This window comes from Balaenoptera ricei, chromosome 4 (assembly GCF_028023285.1).
Source record: "Balaenoptera ricei isolate mBalRic1 chromosome 4, mBalRic1.hap2, whole genome shotgun sequence".
NCBI lineage: Eukaryota > Metazoa > Chordata > Mammalia > Artiodactyla > Balaenopteridae > Balaenoptera > Balaenoptera ricei.
The window spans coordinates 113,209,289-113,231,286 of record NC_082642.1 but is presented as its reverse complement, the minus strand read 5'-3'; the positions used below and the strand labels follow the sequence as shown (position 1 = coordinate 113,231,286).

Here is a 21,998-nt window from a genome sequence, read left to right as displayed (position 1 = left end):
AAAGACAATTTGTTTTCTAAACAAAAATATTAACAATTTAGTGTGATGTATATAACATGTAAAAGTAAACTATAATGACAATAGCCCAAAGGCCAGGAGGAGAGAAAAGCTGCTATACTAATGTAAAGTTCTTACACTATTTGTGAAGTTGTAGGATATCACTGGAAGATACTGTGGTAAGTTAAAGACACATTCTATAAACCCCAAAGCAATCACTAAAATAACAAAACAAAAAAGTTATAGGAGTAGGACAACAAAAAAAGATAAAATGGAATCATAAAAATACTCAGTCCAAAAGAAGGCTGAAAAAAAAGGAAAGAGGGAACAAAGAATAGATGGGACAAATAAAACACAAATAGCAAGATGATGATAGACTTAAACCTAACCATATCATTCGTCATGTTAAATGTAAGGTTCTAAACACCCAAAATAAAATGCAGAGATTGTCAGATTGGGTGAAAAAGCAAGATCCAACTATATGATACCTATAGGGAAAACATTTTAAACAGACTAACAGGTTAAGAGTAAAAGGATGAAAAGAAGAGATACCATGATAACACTTATCAAAAGAAAGCTTGAGTGGATATATAAATATCAACAAATTAGATTTTAGAGCAAAGAATATTACCATAAACAAAAAAAGGTCACTTCATAATAATAAAGGACCAATTCCTCAGGAGTTTATTACAACCCTAAGTAATTTAGGTCTATATCTAAATACAGACCTTTAATATACATGTAGCAAAAAATGATAGTACTGTTAAGTAGAAATAAATCCACAATTAGAGCTAGAGATTTCAGTACTCTTCTCTCATTAATTGACAGAACAGTAGATAGAAAATCGCTAAGGATATAAAAGAATTGCACAATACAACCAAGCCAACTGACCTAATTGACATTTTTATAGAACACTTGTTATGGACTAAATTGTGTTTCCCTAAAATTCCTATGGTGAAGCCCTAATTTCCAATGTGAGAAACCAAAGATACCTTGATCTCAGACTTCTGGTCTCCAGAACTGTGAGAAAATAAATTTCTGTTGTTTAAGCCACCGAGTCTGTAGTATTTTGTTATGGCAGCCCTAGCAAACCAATACAACATTCCACTTAAGAACAGCAGAATACACATTCTTTTCAAGTACACAGAGAACAGATACCAAGATAGACTATATTCTGGGCCTTAAAACATGTCTCAATAAATGTATAAGGGTTCAAGTAATACAGAGTATCTGACAACAATGGAGTTAAATTAGAAATCAGTAACAAAACAATTTCTAGAAAATCTTGAAATATTTGGAAATTAAATAACATACTTCTAATAAGTCAAAGAAGAAACCAAGCGGGAAATTAAGAAGTATTTTGAACAGAGTAAAAATGAAAACACAACATATCAAAAATTTTTGGATGCTGCTTAAATAATATCTAGGGGAAAATTTGTAGCGCTAAATTCCATATCTGAAAAGAAGAGAGGGCTCAAAATCAATGAGCTCATCTTCTATCTTAAGAAATTAGAATAGAAGAGCAAATGAAACTCAGATTAAGCAGAAAAAGGAAATAATAAAGATCAGAGTAAAAAATAAATGAAATAGAAAACAGAAAAATAATAGACAAAATCAATGAAAAAAAGGTTGAACTTCTCAGAAGATCAAAAGAATTGATAAACCTACAGCCTGACTGGTTAGGCAAAAGAGAAAAAATAGACACACATTGTCAATAAAAGGAATGAGAGAGGTGACATCACTACAAATTATACAGATATCAAAGTAAGAAGAAGAGAATATGAATAACATTATGCTAATAAACTTGACAATTTAGATGATATGGACCAATAACTTGAAAAACAAAAATTACCAAAGTTCACTATGGAAAAAAATATTCTAAATAGTCCTATACCTATTAAAGAAAGTGAGTTACATGTAAAACCCTTCTCACAAGGAGAATATCAGGCTCAGATGGCTTTACTGGTAAATATTAACAAATATTTAGGGAAGAAGCAACACCAGTTCTAAACTCTTTCAGAAAATTGAAAAAAAATTCAGCATCACTTTGATACTAAAACTTGACTTAGACATTACAAGAAAAGAAAACTACAGACCAATGTCCCTCACTGGATATAATTCTAAACAAAATTTTAGCAAATTAAATCCAACAATATATTAAAATGAGAATGCACTATAACCAAGTGGAATTTGTCACTGGAATGCAAAGGTAGCCTACAACTCAAGAACAATTACTTTATCACATTAACACACTAAAAAAGAAAAACCACATAAGCATCTCAATAAAGTCAGAAAAATTATTAGACATTATCTAGCATTCATTTCTGATAATGACTCTCACCAAAGCAGGAATAGAAGAAAACTTTTTCAACACAGTGAAGGGCATCTATGAAAAACCTACAGGAAGCACCGTACTTAATGGTGAAAGGCTGAATGCTTTTCCCATAATATAAGGAACAAGAAAAAGATACCTATCCTCACTATTTCTATTCAATATTTCACTAGAGGTTCTAGCCAGCACAGAAAGGCAAGAAAAAAAGATACCTAAGTTGGAAAGGAGGAAGTAAAACTTTCCCCTCAGATGACATGATTCTGTAGGTAGAAAATCCAGTGGATCTACAAAAAGACTACAGAGGTTTGCAAGGTTGCAGAATACAAGCTCATTGAACGAAAAACAATTGTTTTCCTATATACTAGCAATGAACAATTAGAAACTGAAATAAAAAATGCTACTTTTATGGTTTTCTTTACACAGAAAACTACAAAACATTGGTGAGAGAAATGAAGAACACCTAAATAAATGGTGAGATATACCATGTTCATAGGTAATAAGACTTAATACTGTACAGCTGTCAATGTTTCCCAGTTGACCTACAGATTCAATGCAATTCTAATAAAAATATAAACAGGCTATTTTTTTTAGACATTGAGAAACTCATTCTAAAATTCAGATGGAAATATAAAAGGACCTAGAGTCACCAAAACAACTTTTAAAAAATAAGAACAATGTTGGAAGACTAACATAACCTGATCACAGAGCTTATTATAAAACCAGTGATCAAGACACTGTGGTATTGATGGAAAGGTAGATAAATAGATCAATGGAACAGACTAGAAAACCCCAAAATAGTTCCACATATATATGGACAATTGATTTTTGACAAAGGTACAAAGTAAATTCAGTGGAGAAACAACAGTGTTTTCAAAAAATGATGCTGGAACAATTGGATATCCATAAGCGAGAAAATAAATGCATTCATACCTTGTGTCATATAGAAAATTTGACTCAATACGGATCATAGACCTAAATGTAAAAGTAGAAGACTTCTAGAGGGAAACAGGAGAAATTTCTAGAAGGAAACAGAGGAGGTCTTTGTGACCTTTGATTAGTCAATGACTTCTTAAATATAACATAAAAGATACAATCTATATATAAAAAACCAAATTGATAAACTGAGCTTCATTAAAATTAAAACAGAGAAGCCAAACACTGGGAGAAAATACCTGCAAAGTGTATATCTGAAAAAGGTCTTCAATCCAGAAAATATGAACACTCTTGAAACTCAATAATAAAAAAATAAGCACCTCCATAAAAAATAGACAAAAAAAATTGAACAGACACATCAAAAAAGATATACAGATGGCAAATAAGGACATGAAAGGATGTTCAGCATCCTTAGTCATTAGGGATATGCAAAATAAAATCACAATCAGATTGTGATTTCACTACACCTTTACTAAAATGGCTGAAATTAAAAAGACTGACCATAGCAAGTGTTGGCAAAAATGTGGAGGAACTGGAACTCTCATATACTGTTGGCAGAAAGGCAAAACAGTACAACTGCTATGGAAAACAGTACAACTGCTGTGGAAAACAGTTTGGCAGTTCCTTAAAATGTTAAATGTCCATTTATATACAATCTAGCCATTCTCCTTGTTGGAATTTGTCCAAAAGGAACAAAAGCATATGTCTACACAAGGAACAAGGACTTGTACATGAATGGTCATAGCAGCTTTATTAGAACAACCCAAATGTCATGAACAGTTTTAATAAATTAGTATATATCCATACAATAGAATACTAGTCAGTAATAAAAAGGAATAAACTACTGATACATTTAGCAACATGGATGAATCTCCAAATAATTATGTTGAGTGAAAGAAATCACATACAAAAAGTTCATACTGTATTTTTTTCATTTATGTAAAATTCCCAAAAATGCATACTAATCTATAATATAGTTACCTAGGGACTAGAGGTTGGGTGGGAGGAGTGAGGAGGAGGGATTATAATGGTACATGATGAGACTTTTGGAGGTGGTGCATGTATTCATTATCTTGATTGTGATGATAGTTCATGGGTATGTACATATGTTGAAATTTATCAAATTTTATACTTCAGAAAAACATATCACAAAAGGAAATACTGGGTTCTATATCATATAATCTCTCTTTTACTGTGGTAGATTAGATTACTGTTCAAAAACATTCTCTAGGGGCTACCCTGGTGGTCCAGTGGCTGAAACTCTGCACTCCCAATGCAGGGGGCTTGGTTTTGATTCCTGGTCAGGGAACTAGATCCCACATGCTGCAACTAAAAAGATCCTGCATGCTGCAACTAAAAGATCCTGCATGCCACAGCGAAGATCCCACAAGTGGCAACAAAGATTCAGCGTGCTGCAACTAAGACCCGGCGCAGCCAAACAAATAAATAAATATTTCAAAAACATTCTTTTTATCTATGGAAGGAGTATACTTCCCCAATCTTTGTTATGAGCTTGGCTATGTGACTTTCTTTAGCCATTGAATATTGGCAGGTATAACATAAGAGGGAGCTTGAAATGTGGTCATGTTTTTGGACTCTCCCTCTCTTCACTTTGTACTGTCATGAGAATGGCTTCTCTTGGGTCACTGTTAGTCCTTCATCCTGGGCACCAAAATGAACAGATGTGGAGCAGACCTGAGCCCAACCTATAAGAGGCCCAGCTGTACCTGTTGCTAGAAGTAGAACCACCCAGCCAAACACATGGGAGATCAGCTGACCTCCAGGCTATTTGTAGACACATGAGAAAGAAATCCTTTTTAGAGTATGTTACTAAGATTTTGTGGTTGTTTATTACACAGCAACAGCTGACTGATACACCCACCAAAGATAGCTTTGTTAAAATTAAGATTTGGAGCCAGTCATACATACCTTTGAATCTGGGCTTCCCAAGAGGATCAGTTTCTCTTGTTGGACTTGAGCTAAAGTCAGTCATATTACCTGAGAATGGAAGATACAATGAAAAATAGTAAAACTATAAATATTTAATACATATGCCTCCTAGTCAATTCCTTGCAATTTGATTTCAATTATTATTATTATTACTATACATATTATCCACACTAAAAGGCCTTTAATTGTGTCCTGCTGGTGCCCTTCAGTGTAATAAATAATGGTTCAAAGATTACAACCAAGTAGCTAATACTCATTAATAAATTAAGATACACATAATTAGTAATGACATGTGATTTAGTAAGAAGCATTGGGTAATCTAGATCTTTTTAGGAAGACTTTCCTAAAGATCTTGGGAACTTCCTTCTATGTCTGCAAAGGGAAGGAGCACATTCTATAATAAAACGTTAGAAATAAGTATAACTTTTAAATTAAAAAATTCATAGCAATCATAAAATTGAGTAAAATAGATGATCCAGAACTGGGACTCTTTTTTCCCTAGTTTGAAATCCTTTAGTACTTTGTAGCTAAGCATCCAGTGGGAAGTGACTGATATACTAACCAAGATCTTCTCCTGAGGCAGGAGCTGTTGGTTGCTTTTTATCTGTCTCTGTTCTCTCCACGGGGGCTTCAGTAGGCCTGAGTGTTGCCCTCATGGGTGGGGACGTTACTCGACCTGATGAAATGATTCCTGTAATGTAGAGCCAAAGGATTCAGACTTTATAGGGAGCCCTGCTGAGTTCCCCATTTATTTACTCAATAAATATTTATCAGCGCTTACCGTGTGGCTTGGCACTATATGCCAGGATTAGAGAGAAAATAAGACCTGGTGTCCTTGATCGGGAGGGATGTGTGAGCCAAATTATACTGAAGCATTATAGATATTGTGAAAGCATGGGATAAGGTCTCAGAGAGGACAAGTCTATGGGGAAAGATGATGAGTGCTGGGTGGGAGGAGGGCAGGAATGCCTTCCCAGAAGATGTACCAATAAAGAGGAGAAGTGACCAGTAGGTAAGACTGGGAGCTGTATTCTAGTCAGAGGTTGCAGGAAGAACCAGGTCAGGGAAGCATGAAATCAGGTGGCGTGTTGAATTTGAAGGAATGAGAGCCAAGAGTGCCAGGAGCAGTGAGAGCAGAGTACGGGGGGGGGCCGGGAAGGGCAGTTCATGAAGGCCCTTGCATACCATGGATTTAGGTATTATTTTTAGGTGATAAGGACCCGTTAAAAGATTTCCCCTAGGGAAGTAACATGATCAGATGAGGACAGGGTGAACAGTTAAGTTGCAAGGCTGGTGGCAGACAGAGAAATCAAGAGACTAAAGCAGTTGCGTAGGCAAGGGCAGAGGAGGTGAACAATGTAAGAAGCAGTGAGACTGGATGGAAGGGGTTTTACATGAGAAATGTCAAGGGGATGGAGTGGCCTGACTGCAGATTAATTGGCAGGCATGGGAGATGGCTGGGGAAGAAGAAGAAGTTTCTAAGGTAATGTCTGTGATTCTGGCCTGTAGCTAGAACAGTGTCACTCTGAGATGCTATATTCAACAATGTCTCCTCCACTCTAAAAACACCTATAGGTCTCCCAAACAGAATGCATCCCAAGGTCTAGGCAAGTATGGGTAGAATAGAGTGGAGGCTAGATTAGGTTTTATAGTCCTCCTGGGAAAAGGAATCATTCTCAGACAATAGAGAGTCAAGGGGTACAAGACCGACCCAAGGACTGTGGCCCAGCACAGAATCACACATGAGCCATTCAGGTGGGCTGCTGGGCCAGCCCCTGCAGATTTATGCTCCTGGTCCTGGTGGGAGTAGGCCCCAATGAGAGGGTGAGTGAAAACCATGAGACACTACACTGCAGCCCGAAGGAGCTTTTTAGAGGGTGCAGAGCAGCATTTATCCCGGCAAGGAGAGCGGGACTGAGAGGCCTCGGCAGATCTGGAGATAGGGGACAGGTGGAGATGCCTCGTAGTAGCCTAAGACTGTTCTCAGAGGCACATGTGCAAGAAGGCTTGTGTTCAGAGGACTCCCAGGACATTGAGTTGATTTCCTGAATTCCGTACGCACTTTCTGTGATGGTCATCAGGCCAAATCTGTATAACTGACCTCATCTGTGTTTGGTTCTTCAGTGTAGTCATTTCTTTTGAGTTAGAGGTGGAAAGCACAGGGCAGGGAGGGCACCAGAGTTAATCTCAGAAGTGGGATGTGTTTATACCATCCCACAGGCTGGGTGAGTTATACCAAAGCTACACTTATTGATGGCAGTGAGCAAGGTTTCATATGGCAGGAACCAAGGCCGTGGAGGTGCAGCTGAAGACACACAGCCTTGTAGGGGAGCTCTGGGGTGGGAGGTTCCCCTGACTCTTCCATGGGGGAAACTGAGGCGTCACTTTCAGTCTGAACTAAAAGCTACAGAAGCTCAAGTCACAGCTGCCCCAGGTTACAATTAATGAGGAAAACCTGGTCTCCTCACTGGGGCCATGTCCCTAGGCCTGGACCCAGGAAGGCACCATCATCATGGATGAGAGGTTGATTCCTCCTTCAGCTGATGGGAAAAACAATCTAGAGGCCACTGTCCCCTTGCTACATCGTGAAAGCTTCTCCATCACCACACCCTCCTTCATCCTGTGAAAAGAGTGACAGCCATTCTCTTTCTCAGAAATCCTTATCAGTTTCATCTTTCACAGCTGTCCTTAACACTGTTATCCTGATTCTGACTACAGAATATTTAGGAAGTAGAGATGAAGGAAGAGGGAGGAAAAATGGGAACATGATCTGATCTGCTGGCAGGTCCACTGGAAGAAACTTTAAGAAAAGTGAGGTGAATCTTTCCTCTGAACTGCATTCACTGATTCTTAATTTCACTCATATATTCACTCAATGATTACTGGATTCACTCAATGAGCACTGGATTTGGTTCTGGGAATTCAGAGAAAATGTCATCTGTCATCAAAGAGCTCATGATATAGGAGGGGAAGACAAGTACACAAACAAATAGGTATAAAACAGTGGTTTGCTCTAACAGAGGTATGTTTCAAGGAAAAGTAGAACAGAGAGGCAATGCTAGGTCTATTTTGGGCAGCTAGAGAAGGCTTCTTCAAGACAAGGATGAAGTACAAGTATCCCAGGTGACTCGGAGTGGTCATTCTATGGGAAGAAGACAACACATACCCTAGGATAGAGGCATGTGAGCAAGCTGAGAGGCAGCTTGACTTCTAAATTATATTCCTGCCTTGCTGCACAGGCTAGACCTGCTCAGTCACCCTGAGTATTCCAGTTCCCAATCTTTCCCCTTGCACCGTAATACTGGGGTCAGCATGAAGGCTGGGGGACAGGGGAGCTATCAATTAGATGTAAAGGATTCTATCTCAAGAGACAGGATGATGAGTGGATGACATTTTCCATTACACCTGGTGGGTTGGCAGCACAAAACATCTCATCCAAAATAATCCACTTTTTGAAGAACCTGTGATAGCTTCTGTCTCAGCACCAAGCACACAGCATCTAAGAAGCAAACTGGCCTAGATGGACACGGATGGTTGCTTTCACCCCCACCCACCCAGAATCAGGATATGAGTCCTCAAAACTATAATTTACAGTCTGGTCTTTGGGGCCAAAACAGGCACATGTCACACACACCAAGGGCTCGTCCATTGCTTGAGCTATCACACCAAGAAGGGCTTGCGTTTGGCCAGTGAAATCAAGGAGGGAGAAGGAAGGTATGTGATTGACGTACCTGCGCTTCCTGGCTTTCCGGTGACATTATTTGGTGGTAAAGGCTTTCTTCGTGGGGGCGTGGGTCTAGGTGGCAAGGGTGGGCGAAGAATGCCTGGGATTGTAGCTAGGAGATTATATTACAGATAAAGTGGTCATAAGGATTCACTCCATAAAAATCACGGATTTAAAAAAAATATAATGTTTGACAAGTAGCAGTTGGATGAGAGAGAATAGATTCTATAGAAAAGTGCCTGCAATACTTTCTGATATTCTTCTAAATTAGTGCTTGTAACGTACCCAGGGATAATGAAGCACATTTGTGTATGGGGAAAATATTCTCTAATTATAGATGAAAATATAGCAGTGCATCTGCCCTTTGAAAGGAAAAGTAGAACATAGATGTATAGAACTTATCATCTTTAGTTTCCTATATAGACTCAACAGTAGCATTTCTGCGTCTCATTATCTCCAATTACCTTTGATTTGCAGGCTACAGTTCTTACACCATTTTAGCTTTGAGTTGGTAAAGCATATAATTTCTCCTTTAGTAGGTGTTCCACCCCATCCTCCAACTCTATTATTTAATTATAATTAAACAAGCACTTTCAGAACTTCTCAAAAGATTACAACAAAATAGCCCTGATGGCAGAAGCAATAAGCCTGTGGCCATGGAGAGCAGAGTCACCACACAAGGGCACCTGGCCAGGGAGCTGTAAGTGAGAGGCAAAGTTTCACATCCACTCTGCTCTCTCACCCACCCATGAGCCCTGGTGCAAGGCTGCCAGCCCAGAGGAAAGGAACGTTTTTCTAAATGGTTTGCCTGAAGGGCAAAGGGAAGAGACACCTTTTTATAATCTGCACAAAGGCGGACGAGGCTTGAGGTACCTGGAGCAGCCCACCTTAACCCAAATTTTCTTTTAAGTCTTGTGTTATAGCTTAAAAATTCATCTCTTTCTTTGCATAATATGTTGGTTTAAAAATCTTCAAGTAGGGGCTTCCCGGGTGGCGCAGTGGTTGAGAACCTGCCTGCTAATGCAGGGGACACGGGTTCGAGCCCTGGTCTGGGAAGATCCCACATGCCGCGGAGCAACTAGGCCCGTGAGCCACAACTACTGAGCCTGCGCGTCTGGAGCCTGTGCTCCGCAACAAGAGAGGCCGTGATAGTGAGAGGCCCGCGCACCGCGATGAAGAGTGGTCCCCGCTAGCCGCAACTGGAGAAAGCCCTCGCACAGAAACGAAGACCCAACACAGCCAAAAATAAATAAATTAATCAAAAAAAAAAGTATATAAAAAAATCTTCAAGTAAAATTGACAATCCAGGAAAATGCCCTGTGGCTTTAAGTACTTCCTGGGATATTAGGAGTTGTGCAGGTGCGTGCATGTGTGTGTGCACGTACTGCAGGGTGGGAGGGAGAGTGAGTGGTGACGATAGAATATAGATCTCTAACCCAGACATTAATACATCAGAGTAGATTTCACAGCATCCTTTTAAAAGCACAGAGTTCTTATTCAATGCAAAGATATTATCGCTTCATAATTTTGGCCTATTATATAGAGCACAGCCTCAAATTAGAAACATAAATCATTTCAGGCAAAAGGATATTATAATAAATTACACAAGAACAAAACTTGTATAGGATGAAAGCTAGAATCTACCGTTACGCCTCAGCATTTGTCCACTGTGGCCCCTCAGAACATTATCTAAAGTAATTATTAAATCAGTGCCTCGTTACAGGTTCTTATTAATATTCAATTTGTGCATAAAGCACTTTTTATTTTCCCGAAGATAATATTTTGGTATGTTTATCTAGCAATACCCAGGTACTGTTAGCATGGTTCTGGTGCTTTGGGGACGGTGAGGATGTTACTTTTTTTTTGCTGCAGCACATGTCACTTGCAGTTACAAGTTTCGGAGCAGAGCTGAGTGAGGGAGTCAGCATTTTATTCCTTACCTGGTTTTTTTGTGGAGTGAGAAGAGTCCACTGACACATTTCTATCAGCACCGGATGGCAGTGGTGCTTGCTTGACCCCTGTGAGCAGAGAGGATGACAGAATAAATAGATAGCAAAAATGTGGTAAATATTCTTCACAGAAACTTTTTGTGCTCAGACAGTTTGGCTTCTCCCATCTGCGTATAGGAAAAAACACTTAAAGCCCTACTGCATTCATTAGTTGTGATTTTTTCTCTGAAGAGTTAGTGTTTGATTGCAGAACGTGGTTTTGCCTTAATTTTCTACGATGCCCACCCCGCACTGCCTGCCTGGGTGATATTGTTTTGCCAGGAGTAGTTCATCTACAGTGATTGGCTATTTTTTTTGTTTGTTTTTTTGCCAATATTCATGGGCAAATTTTGTGGTTTTTAAAAAAATTTTCTCCAACTCCTCTACCCCAATGAAAACCCTTCAAATTCCAGTGTGTTTGGGTTTGTACTTAATGAATTGACTTTAAAAATATTTTTTGAGAGTTCTTGGCTAGAAGGCTGGTTAGGCCACAGACTGGATCTGTGCTTCTGAGATTTGTAAATTAGGCCTGGGCACGCCTAGAATTCCAAATTGCTGTTTGGAAGAAACTGACCTGAAAATTACTTTGCGCGCTATTTTATCTCTTAAGTCCCTCAAACACAATCTGGTGCTAGGGTTTTGGGTAGCAATCCTAAGGGTAGAGGGAACCAATTTAGTTTTTGTCCTGCTTTTTAAAAATTATTATTCTTTTACATTATAAAATAATCTTCCCTGATGTGGCCGGCAGTCTTCATCAAGAAATAATAGGAACAGACGTTTTTTCGAATCTCAAAAGTAAATATTATCTTAGATATAATGGCTCATCCTAAAAAGAGAATCCATACTCTGAGGACCTGACTATAATTCACCGATTAAAAAATAAGAATAAACATTGAATTAATATACTAGTTAGTATATTAACAAGGACAAGCACAAGAACAACCCTGTTTTGAGTTCCAGGACTCTGTAGGGACATTATACACTCAGTCTCATTTAATGTGTCAGCAGATATATTAAGTATACAACAGAAGCTGATATTTTCACATTAATTTATGAAATTATTATAACTATAATGGGCATTAATCAGCATTATAATATTAACTTATTAGTATTATTAACAGATATAATAATAATTATGATTAACATTAATTTATGAAACCTAATATTACAATCCCACACCCTCTGCTATTTGAATAAGAGATAACATATAAAATCAAGGTGAATGTTTGTATGTAGCCATGAATCAACTGCTGTTTATTTGTGGTAGGAAAAAAATGTTTCTGTGGTCACTGACTATTTTGTTGCTCATCCCACAGGCATTGTGAGAACAAATAGCTCATTAGTCTTCTTCCTGTGCCCTCCTCTTAGTGGTAACGGCGGTGGGAAATGACTCATTCGGGTGGTTACTCTGTCCATGGCTTAAGGGAATGCAAAGTGCTTTCATTTGTGTCTCTGGGATAACCTGGCTTGCTGAGATCTGATTTACCACTATTTTTCGAGGGTAAAACTGTATTATATCCTCTAGAAGCTTAGTAGGCTATGTGTGCCTTCAGTAGATCCTTCTTCATAGCCTTTCTCCAAATCTTTCCACCCTTAAAAAAAACAAAGTATTTTGATCCAGTACTGCACAAGCACCTTACACATTCACGATGTGATTTGATCCATACAACTCTTCTGGGTGGGAGATACCACCCGGGTCTCACAGATGAGGAAACCCAAGGCAAGGGGAGAGTAAGCACTTGCCCAAAGACTCACAGCTGAAGTGGAGGCATTCACACCCATGTGTGCCCAGCTTAAGCCCATCTCTTAAGCTATAATTGGGATAGTACAGAGTGCTTTTTCCTGTCATCTTCTTCTCTCTGTTAAAGAGAAAACCACAGGCCCAAAATGGCATCACCTGTGCTAAAGCCCATGATACCAAGCCTAGACTTAAAACCTGACTTAACTGCAGTTTTGACCTTCCCCAGAAATGTAATCTCAGTCAATCAGTCTGGAATTCTCTGGTCAGCACCACACCCTTCATCCCCCAGAGGAAGAAGAGGCAATCTACATAAAACCCATGCAATTCCCTCCTACCCAAAAAGAAGTTGTCCTGGCCTAAAAATAGTATTTTCTTTTCTATTGCTAATAGTTCCCTTGCCCCACCCTTCTTCCTATAAAAAAAAACCTTCCATTTTGTACAACCCTTCAGAGTGCCCTTCTGGGTGCTAGATGGGATGCTGCCTGATTCATAAATTGTTGAATAAAGCCAATTAAATCTTCAAATTTACTTGGTTGAATTTTGTTTTTTAACGCTTCTCTTACTCTTCACAATGACTCTGACTTTAGCCCTCAAGTCCTATACTTTTTCTTTTGGGTGGTTTGAAGTGCCACCACTGGGTAAGGGCTAAACAGCCATGGCTGGCAAGCATGTGTCATTCAGCCATGCCACTGGTGTGTGGGACTCAGAAATACAAGGATGACATGGTTTCCCAACCAGGCACATGCAAATCCAACAAGTCACAGGCTGGTGAAATGGAGATCTAGGAGAGAATACAAAAGTCTGCAGGATTACTTTATGAATAAGATCAAACATGTAAACATCCCTGGCCTCTTTTCCAGTTATGGGAGAAATCAGCAGAAATGAGCCATTTTCTGTCACTTTCTGTATAGGCAGAGATGGAAGCATCATACTGTTACGATTCTTATAGGTTAAGTACCCAAATCAATAGAATGTCAGCTGCTAAACTGGACTTTGTCCAGCCTTTAGAAACAGAGAAAAGTCAGTAGTGGATGAGAATGTTGGTAAGAACCCAGCAGAAGGCAGCTGTGGGACGCAGGGAAAGAGCATTGAACTGGGGACAGGAGACTGAACTCCAGTTCTGGCCTTGGTTCCACCTAGCTGTGGTTTGCATGTCAGCCAGGAGTAGTATGAGCACGGGACCTGGAGACCAGTGAACTTCTGTGGCCCTGAAATGAGGAGAGCAAATAAATGCCAAAGGTAGCAGAGAGGCAATGGGAGGGCAAAGGAGAAGCCAATAAGAGCTACTGCAGAGAAAGAATCCTCAGGAATTGGCAATCAGCCAGTCTGGCCCAGGCTGCGACCTGAATTCTTTTTCCCTCAGGCAGGATTAATCTACTATTTTCTAAAGGGCAGAGTTGGCTCTGGAAGAACCAAGACTTCAGCTTCAGTGTGAACACCCATTGCCATATGGGACTTCTCCAAAAATATCTGGATTTACATAGTTCACTCTTTAGCAATTTATTGTCAAAAATGAAGTAAGGATTTGGGTATTTTTCACCATGGCAACAGAAACTTTGCAAACAAACACAGTAAACTGGGAATCAATTTCCAAATGTATCAGAGACTATTCCCTGTGACCAAAAGGAGTGGTATTTATGGATGATTCGTTTCCTCACCCTTGTCTCCAAATCTTAGCGCCTGGCTAAAAAGTCAGGGCTGAGGAGCCAGCAGACTGAAAGATTTCGCCACAGCTCAGACAGACACATTCCTCACCTTGGAGGGGTCTAGGTTCTGGTCGTCAGGCACACTCCGTGTGGGGTCAGTGAAGTGTGGATTCCTCATTAGGAGAAGACGGAGTAGAGAAAGGAGTTTGGGGTTCAGGTATCTAACATATCTGCCAAACCACATGTGCCAAGGTGGTTTGCAAACTACATTTTGCCTGGCACATAATGGGCTTTCAATAAATGTCAGTGGAATGAAAGAATCGTTGCACAACTCAGCAGCTTCCTTCCATAGGCAGAAAGTTGGAGAGATTGTCTAGCACAGAATGGGCAAATTTTTTCTGTCAAGGGTTAGACAGTAAATATTTTCAGCTCTGTGGGCCATACTCTCTCTGTCACAACTATTCAATTCTGCCACTGCATTGTGAAAGCAAGCCATGTTTCTATAGAACTTTATTTACAAAAAAAAAGGCAGTGAGCTGGGTTTGGTCTGTGGGATTGTACTTTGTGCAATCCCCTTGGTCTAGGGCATGCTGTTGCATCTCTGGAGTCAGATCTCAAGTTGGTTATAACATGTAGAACATATCAGTTAAGCTGAGACACATCTCTGGAAACCCTGAAAAAGCAGACTGCTGGAAAAATGACCTACCTAAAATTTCATTCTCTGAAGGCTACTTTCTAACTTTAAGGTGGAGAAATATTTATACATATACATGTGAAATAAACATAAAGCAGGGTAAGTATCTATAATGATGCTATAAATTAAGAAACTTGGCTCAAGATAATTTAAAGATTCCTGGGGTTTATGGAATCATTGCAAGAATTGTATAGAGGCCCAAAGAATCAAGGGCCATAGTTTTGAGGCCTCAGAATCTTTCTTTTTTAGTGTTCCAAAGCCACAACATTAAGTGGCCTAAGACCATGAAGAATATGTCCTATAAATCCTAAACACATCCTTTTATCAACTGATTTTTTTATATGTAAAATATCTGTGCTGAAAATTTCAGCAAGAAAGACTATAGGAAAATATATGTGAGATGGATAAGAAACATACATATTATGGGTGAAATGTCAAAGTCGGATAAGGAATCAGTTAACACAAAAATGGTGTCTCATTAAGACTCAATAGAGGTTAGAAGTGAGTATGAATGAGATAGTAGGACTGGGTCAGAGAAGAAAGAAAAGAAACTTGATGTGAATATCTGCATTTCTATAAACAAGTTAGATCAAAACTATGCACAGTCTAAGTAAGGTGGACTCATGTAAGTCTACAACCTGAAGAGAACAGATTTAAAAACATTCTTTTTCTCAACAATTTCTCAAGACACTATTTCCCAGGCAAATACTTCAAGAGCTGTTAAATTTTTCTTTCATAATATGCTACACAATGGCATCTGTAATTTGCGATTTTTATACCATTACTTCTTTTCTTGCCTTATTGCACTGGCTTAACACTCCAATCCTATTTTCAACGGAAGGGGTAAAAGTAGGAATTCTTGCTTATGTTCTTGATGTTAGAAGAAAAATATTTAAACTTTCACTGTGAAATAGGATGGTAGCTGTAGGTTTTTCACAGATGCCCTTTATCAGAGTGAGGAAAATTCCTTCTATTCCTAGTTTTCAGAGTTTCCATCATGAATGGTTTTTGAATTTTGTCTAATGGTTGATTTTTTTTTATTTATTGAGATGATCATATGATGTTTTCCTTTGCTCTGTTAATGTGGTAAATTACACTAATTTGTTTGAATGTTAAGCCAATCTTGCATTCCTGAGGTAAATATCATTTGGTTGTTATATGTTGTGGTAGACAAGGAGATGTACCACCCATATGTCCAATCAAGGCTCTCTCAGCTGAGGCTGACCCTGAAGGATATGACAGTGGGATACTGTCTGTTGACTTCATTCCCTTCAGGTAGGCAGCAAGTCCTTCCCTGAAGGGGGATCCCAATAGACAGACATCAGAACATAGAACATGTGCAACACATTTTGATTGGGGATGGTAGTGGAGCAAGGAAAGGGGAAACAATGAGCTCAGCTTTGTTTACCTGTGCCTATCAACCTATTTCTTTTCTTTTTTAAAAATAAATTTTATTTATTTATTTATTTTTGGCTGTGTTGGGTCTTCATTGCTGCACGTGTGCTTTCTCTAGTTGCTGCGAGCGGGGGCTACTCTTCATTGTGATGTGTGGACTTCTCATTGAGGTGGCTTCTCTTGTTGTGGAGCACAGGCTCTACGCATGCGGGCTTCAGTAGTTGTGTCACATGGGCTCAGTAGTTGTGGCTCGTGTGCTCTAGAGTGCAGGCTCAGTAGTTGTGGTGCACGGGCTTAGTTGCTCTGCGGCATGTGGGATCTTCCTGGACCAGGGCTTGAACTCATGTCTGCTGCGTTGGCAGGTGGATTCTTAACCACTGCACCACCAGGGAAGCCCCACATTTTACATTTAGATCTATGATCCACCTTGAGTTCCTTTTTGTTTAGGTAGAGGAGTTGTTTTTTTGTTTGTTTGTTTGGTTGGTTTTTGTTTTGTTTAGTGTTTTTGCATACAGATATCCAGTTTTTCCAGCACCATCTGTTGAAAACACTTTCATTTCTCTGTTGAACTGCCTTTGTACCTTTGCCCCACATCATTTCACCATAATTGTGTGAGTCTATTTGGTTGATGGTGCTGTTTAGATCTCTATTCTTGCTAATATCCTGTCTGCTCATTTTTTTAAAATTAATTAATTAATTAATTAATTAATTTTTGGCTGCCTTGGGTCTTCATTGCTGTGCGTAGGCTTTCTCTAGTCACCGCAAGCAGGGGCTACTCTGCAGTGTGGTGCGTGGGCTTCTCATTGTGATGGTGGCTTCTCTTTTTGCAGAGCACGGGCTCTAGGTGTGCAGGCTTTAGTAGTTGTGGCGTGCAGGCTCAGCAGTCCATCAATCTATTTCTACCAGCAACCAACTAATTAAACTGAAGAAGTCCTGGTAAGAGATCATCCTTTCAAAGCTAAGTTAGGTGAGTTATTACAAAGTTGACTTTATCTACACAAGAGGGTAACAGATGTCAGTTTGTATTACAAGTGGCTCTGGAAAAAATATTTATATTGCTGATAAACTAAAATATAATAATGCTCTGTTTTCCCTCCAAAAGACAGAATTTTCCTTGTGAGAATCAATGCATGATTATACTGAAGGTTAATGGCTTTCAAGTTTGATCATAGCTACTTGTTCTTTGTTTTGTTGACATAAATACTTTCTTCTATTTTTACTTAGGCAAACTCCAGGGAATTATTTTGAATATTAAGAAGGTGGCTCTGTTTAGAGCCAGACTGTTTACGTCAATCTGAGACACTATGAACTGCCTAATCCCACTTGGGAAAAATAAAAGGAGCAGCTGAGCATAAATAGATATTGGAATGCTTTCTTGCTTTTCATGAGTCAGGAATTTATACTATCTGCCTCATTAATTGAAGGGAAGTGAATTCCTAGAACTTCAGATATTGTAATAACCGAGTACAAGAACACATACTTAAAAAAAAATCTAAATCGTTTTTAGACTGAATACATGCCTTCAGGTAGTATTCACATCTCTTTCTCATTAGGGAATAATTATGGGTTGATTTTATATATACATATTAAATAAACTGTAATTTTTATGCTTTTTTACATAAGCAGGCACAAGATTTGCACTATTTAAAAAATATTTCAAGGAACAATGCAATCCCATATTAAGGCATTTAATAACCACCATTTATCCACTTGGTGAGTTGAGTGTTTGAACTTTTATCAGATCATTGTCCTATTTATCTGTATGGTGTCCCATAGACCAGACTGGATTAGGGCAATGTCATTGAATCAAACTGAATGATCTGGAAACACTGATATGCTTGTAACCAGGGTGATCATTTGCTAACTGCTCTTCTCATTTAAATGTCATATTCCAGGTGGCTAACAGATCTGAGTGTTTTAAAAAAATTTCAAAGGTACTTGTGAAATTATAAACTGGAAAACGAACTGATAACAGTCTCAAAGACCAAACCTGTATATAGAAAGTGTTTTGAAATTAGGGAAACAGCTATTTTGATATTTTAATTCAATAATTCATATTCAGGATATTTTTAAGAATCAAGACTATATATTGTAGCTGTAGCTGATTTAGTGGACTAGGCTGAGAAAAGTGAAAAACTATCTTTTAATCTTTTCAGAGACATTTGAAATTTTTTTGTTGTTGTTGAAATTTTGACTTCGGAATGAATCACAAGTTTCAATTCTATGAACTTCCAAAACTGGCTGTACTAACAAAACTGGTAAAAAAGGAATTGAAATGTGCATTCAACAAAGTCATAAAAATTGAATGAAAACATTTAGAGTTTAATAGGATCAAAAGGAAATAAATTTGTGATCATTACCTGTTCCCATTCCATCCCCTTTGGGCATTGTACTGGGTTTGGGTCTACTAGGTCTTGTAGTTGTCCTATTCAGAACTACAATAAAGTGGGAAATAAATAGTTTAGACATTTTTTAATTGAAAATTTGTAGCCAAGGAAAATAAAAGTTTCCAGAGAATTGGAAGTCATTTAACTGGGCAATAAAAATATGATGACTTACCAAAAACTATTGTTCAGAATATAGAAATCACAAGTCTGGTATAAAAATCATAGACTTGAATTTGAGACCTGAGTATGTACTCTGAGACTTGAAAAAATAGAGGGAATTTATATTTCTAAGTGGGAACTAGCTGGCTTCATTTATAAGCACTAGATACATTCCAAAATGGAACTGAAGAAAGATCAGGACTACGTATGCCGAAAGAAAACCCAAAACTTGATGTGTATTTATTTGTCAAGGCCTCCTAACACATAAGTTGGTGGTCCTTTTGGAGGAGTCTCTAGGTACATATGCTCCCTCATAATCTTGGCCCAAGTCCACCGTTAAACACAGAACTATGATAAAACCATTGAAATTTCTCTCCTACTCTGTTGAGAGTCATAATATTACAAAAACATTGAAGTCAGCTGTTTTATCTTCCATTAAGCAGAGTTTTCAAGGAAAAGCACTAAGTGTATTGCGATTAAGAGAGTGAGTTCTGAAGCCAGACTGCTTGCCTTCGAATCCACTTCCTAGCCCTTCTTAAGCCTTAGCTTCCTCAGCCTTACCTCACAGGATGCATGGTTAGCACACCGTCACTGTTAGCCATTATTGTTACTGTTTCCTTATTTTGTAGAAAGGTTTAATATAACCAGCCACACGTTCAATTCTCAACAGTTATCATGATACAAAAATCACATGGAGTCGGAGGATTATTCCAAAAAATATGGGTTCCTCCATAAATCAAAGAAAAATGTATTTGTTCTTTCTTCCATGTGCCTGGAGAGATGTTCACTGGGAATGTTAGCTTATAAGCCATTTTTGTCATTTAGAACTTTAAAACTTCTTAGACTCACAGAGGAGAAAAGGGACAGAAGACACCAGAGTCTCTGGTCCAACTTGTACGTTAGCATAGGAGTGATTTATATGGACCCAATCAACCCCCAAGTTAACTTTTCACTAACAAGCTCCAGTGAGGGAGATCCTAAATCCTTTGGTGAGTTTAGTAGATTTAAAGTATTTTCTGGGAATTCCCTAGCAGTCCAGTGGTTAGGGCTCAGCACTTTCACTGCTGGGGCCCAAGTTCGATCCCTGGTAAGGGAACTAAGTTCCTGCAAGACGCATGTCGTGGTCAAAAATAAAAAAGTATTTTCCAGTTTATTATCACTTTACTTTGATGTTTACAACCTGTAAAATGTGTTTTGTCTTGTTTTTTCTTAATCTGAAAGAATCAAGTAAAAATATTCTCCCAGAACAAGAGCCTTTTATAATGGAAGAGGTCTTTTCTTAAAAGATAACATTTGAAACATGTCATATATCATAGCTAATGCTAATGCTATCTCTATAACTGCCATGGAAAACTGAAGAAGGAGGGAAAAGTATGTGTGATTTATGCAAAAATACTATTTAAAAAATGCTTTTATATTTTTAAGCTTCCGTGGTGGTCTCTAAATCTGATTATCCTTAAAAATCTCAGTCAAGTCTTGCCACTTCCATGGATTCATTATTTCCTCTCTACTTACCCACAAGGATCAGAATTTTGTATGTAATTTATTTCAGTTTAAGGATATATAGCCTTCATTTGGTATATTTGGCTGTTTCAATATTTTTTTTTTTTGGCAGTGCCATGCAGCATGTGGGATCCTAGTTGCCTGACCAGAGATTGAACCCATGCCCCCTGCAGTGGAAGTGTGGAGTTTTAACCACTGGACCGCCAGGGAATTCCTCAATACATTTTATATCTTCTCAGATATGCTGATTATTTAGGTCATCAGAAAGAGAAACAACTTACCAGGTCTGATGTGTGGTTTGTCGGGTGTTCTGGGCTTCACAGGAGTTGTATACAATCTGTGTGGTGCTGAAACAGAGGAAACGTTTCACATTTAATAACCAGCACTCCTGAGCTCAATAAATGAAGATTTAGTACTCTACAGACCAACAACTTGTATACTTTGCATGGAAGTATAAAGAATATTCTTAAATCTCCAGGTATGCATTACAGCATTGATGCTAAAGGAAAATAAAGCAAGTGAAAATATTCATGACTGGAAATTAAAGATGCACATAGTCAAAGTGAGGTAGGTCATTGGTAATGTGTGTTAAGGATTAGTCATCATTTAGTCCATGTTTTTCAGGGGCATTTATTTCACCACATGGTTGCTTAATATGGTAAACATATAAGCCAACCATCTACCCCTCCATCTATCCATGTGTCTGTCCATTTGTCCATCAACCCATCCATCCATCCATCCATTCACATCTCTCAATTAGGAAGTCACTGTGAAACATTATTTTGCCAAAGAAGACAAATAATATTAAAGGCAGAAAGAAAAATATTTTTAGGTATGTAAGAAGAAAAGAGTAGAAACATGTGGTCTGTATCTAAATGTCTTAGCTCATGAACCCTGAAGTGAATAAATACTCACTTAGTGCCATCCATTAAAACTTTAGGGATGAGAGAAAATGACCTCTGGTGTCCTGCCCATCAAGAGAGGGTGAGCAAAGATCAAGAACTCAGACAGCCCTGGGACCAACATGCCACCTTGTTACTTCCTGCTCCTGTTATCCAGGGCCTGGCACAGTGAGGACCATTAATGAAGAGTTGTCAAATACATAAAAAAAATTAGTGACTATTGTAAGCAGGCAAATTCAGGAGAAACTCAGCTGAAATATTTTTGCTCCCTAAGCTCTTAAAGTGTGCATCCATCCTGGGATGTGTCTATCCTTGCCTTCCCTCCTCTGCCACCCTTGACACACCACGTTGCCTCCTGCCACCAACTTTCTTGGTAATGCTTTAGCTAAGACTGGAAAAAATTTTCTTGCAAACTTTGTTGAGTAGATTATACCATTTCAGTGATTTTGTTCACATCTTGAATGGGTATTTATGTAACCATAAATCAGCAAATGCCTTGCCTACCACATTAAAAAAAATATACCTGCAAAACAGATTATAATGTAGCTCATTTATAAACTTCCAACGCGAAGACTGATGAGTAGAATTTTGCCATACTCAGGCCAAAACCAGCAGACACATACTGAAATTCTCTGTAGGTTTAATGT

General features: G+C 38.5%; 1 protein-coding gene across 32 annotated transcripts in view; it reads right to left on the bottom strand.

The window, feature by feature from the left end:
- ABI3BP (ABI family member 3 binding protein) overlaps positions 1-21,998 on the bottom strand; it is a 272,912-nt gene that overhangs the window by 44,990 nt on the left and 205,924 nt on the right. For 27 of the 32 annotated variants that reach the window (XR_009502949.1, XR_009502948.1, XM_059921278.1 and 24 more), the window contains 6 exons: positions 20,731-20,796; positions 18,761-18,835; positions 10,877-10,954; positions 8,944-9,048; positions 5,775-5,903; positions 5,192-5,260 (listed from right to left, as the gene is read on the bottom strand). Coding sequence is in view for 30 of the 32 variants with exons in the window: in XM_059921278.1 (XP_059777261.1) it covers positions 5,192-5,260; positions 5,775-5,903; positions 8,944-9,048; positions 10,877-10,954; positions 18,761-18,835; positions 20,731-20,796 (522 nt within the window). In the remaining 2 variants the exon portion in view is untranslated. The remainder of the gene's footprint in view (positions 1-5,191; positions 5,261-5,774; positions 5,904-8,943; positions 9,049-10,876; positions 10,955-18,760; positions 18,836-20,730; positions 20,797-21,998) is intronic. The other 5 variants (XM_059921261.1, XM_059921263.1, XM_059921268.1 and 2 more) reach the window with 1 other exon arrangement.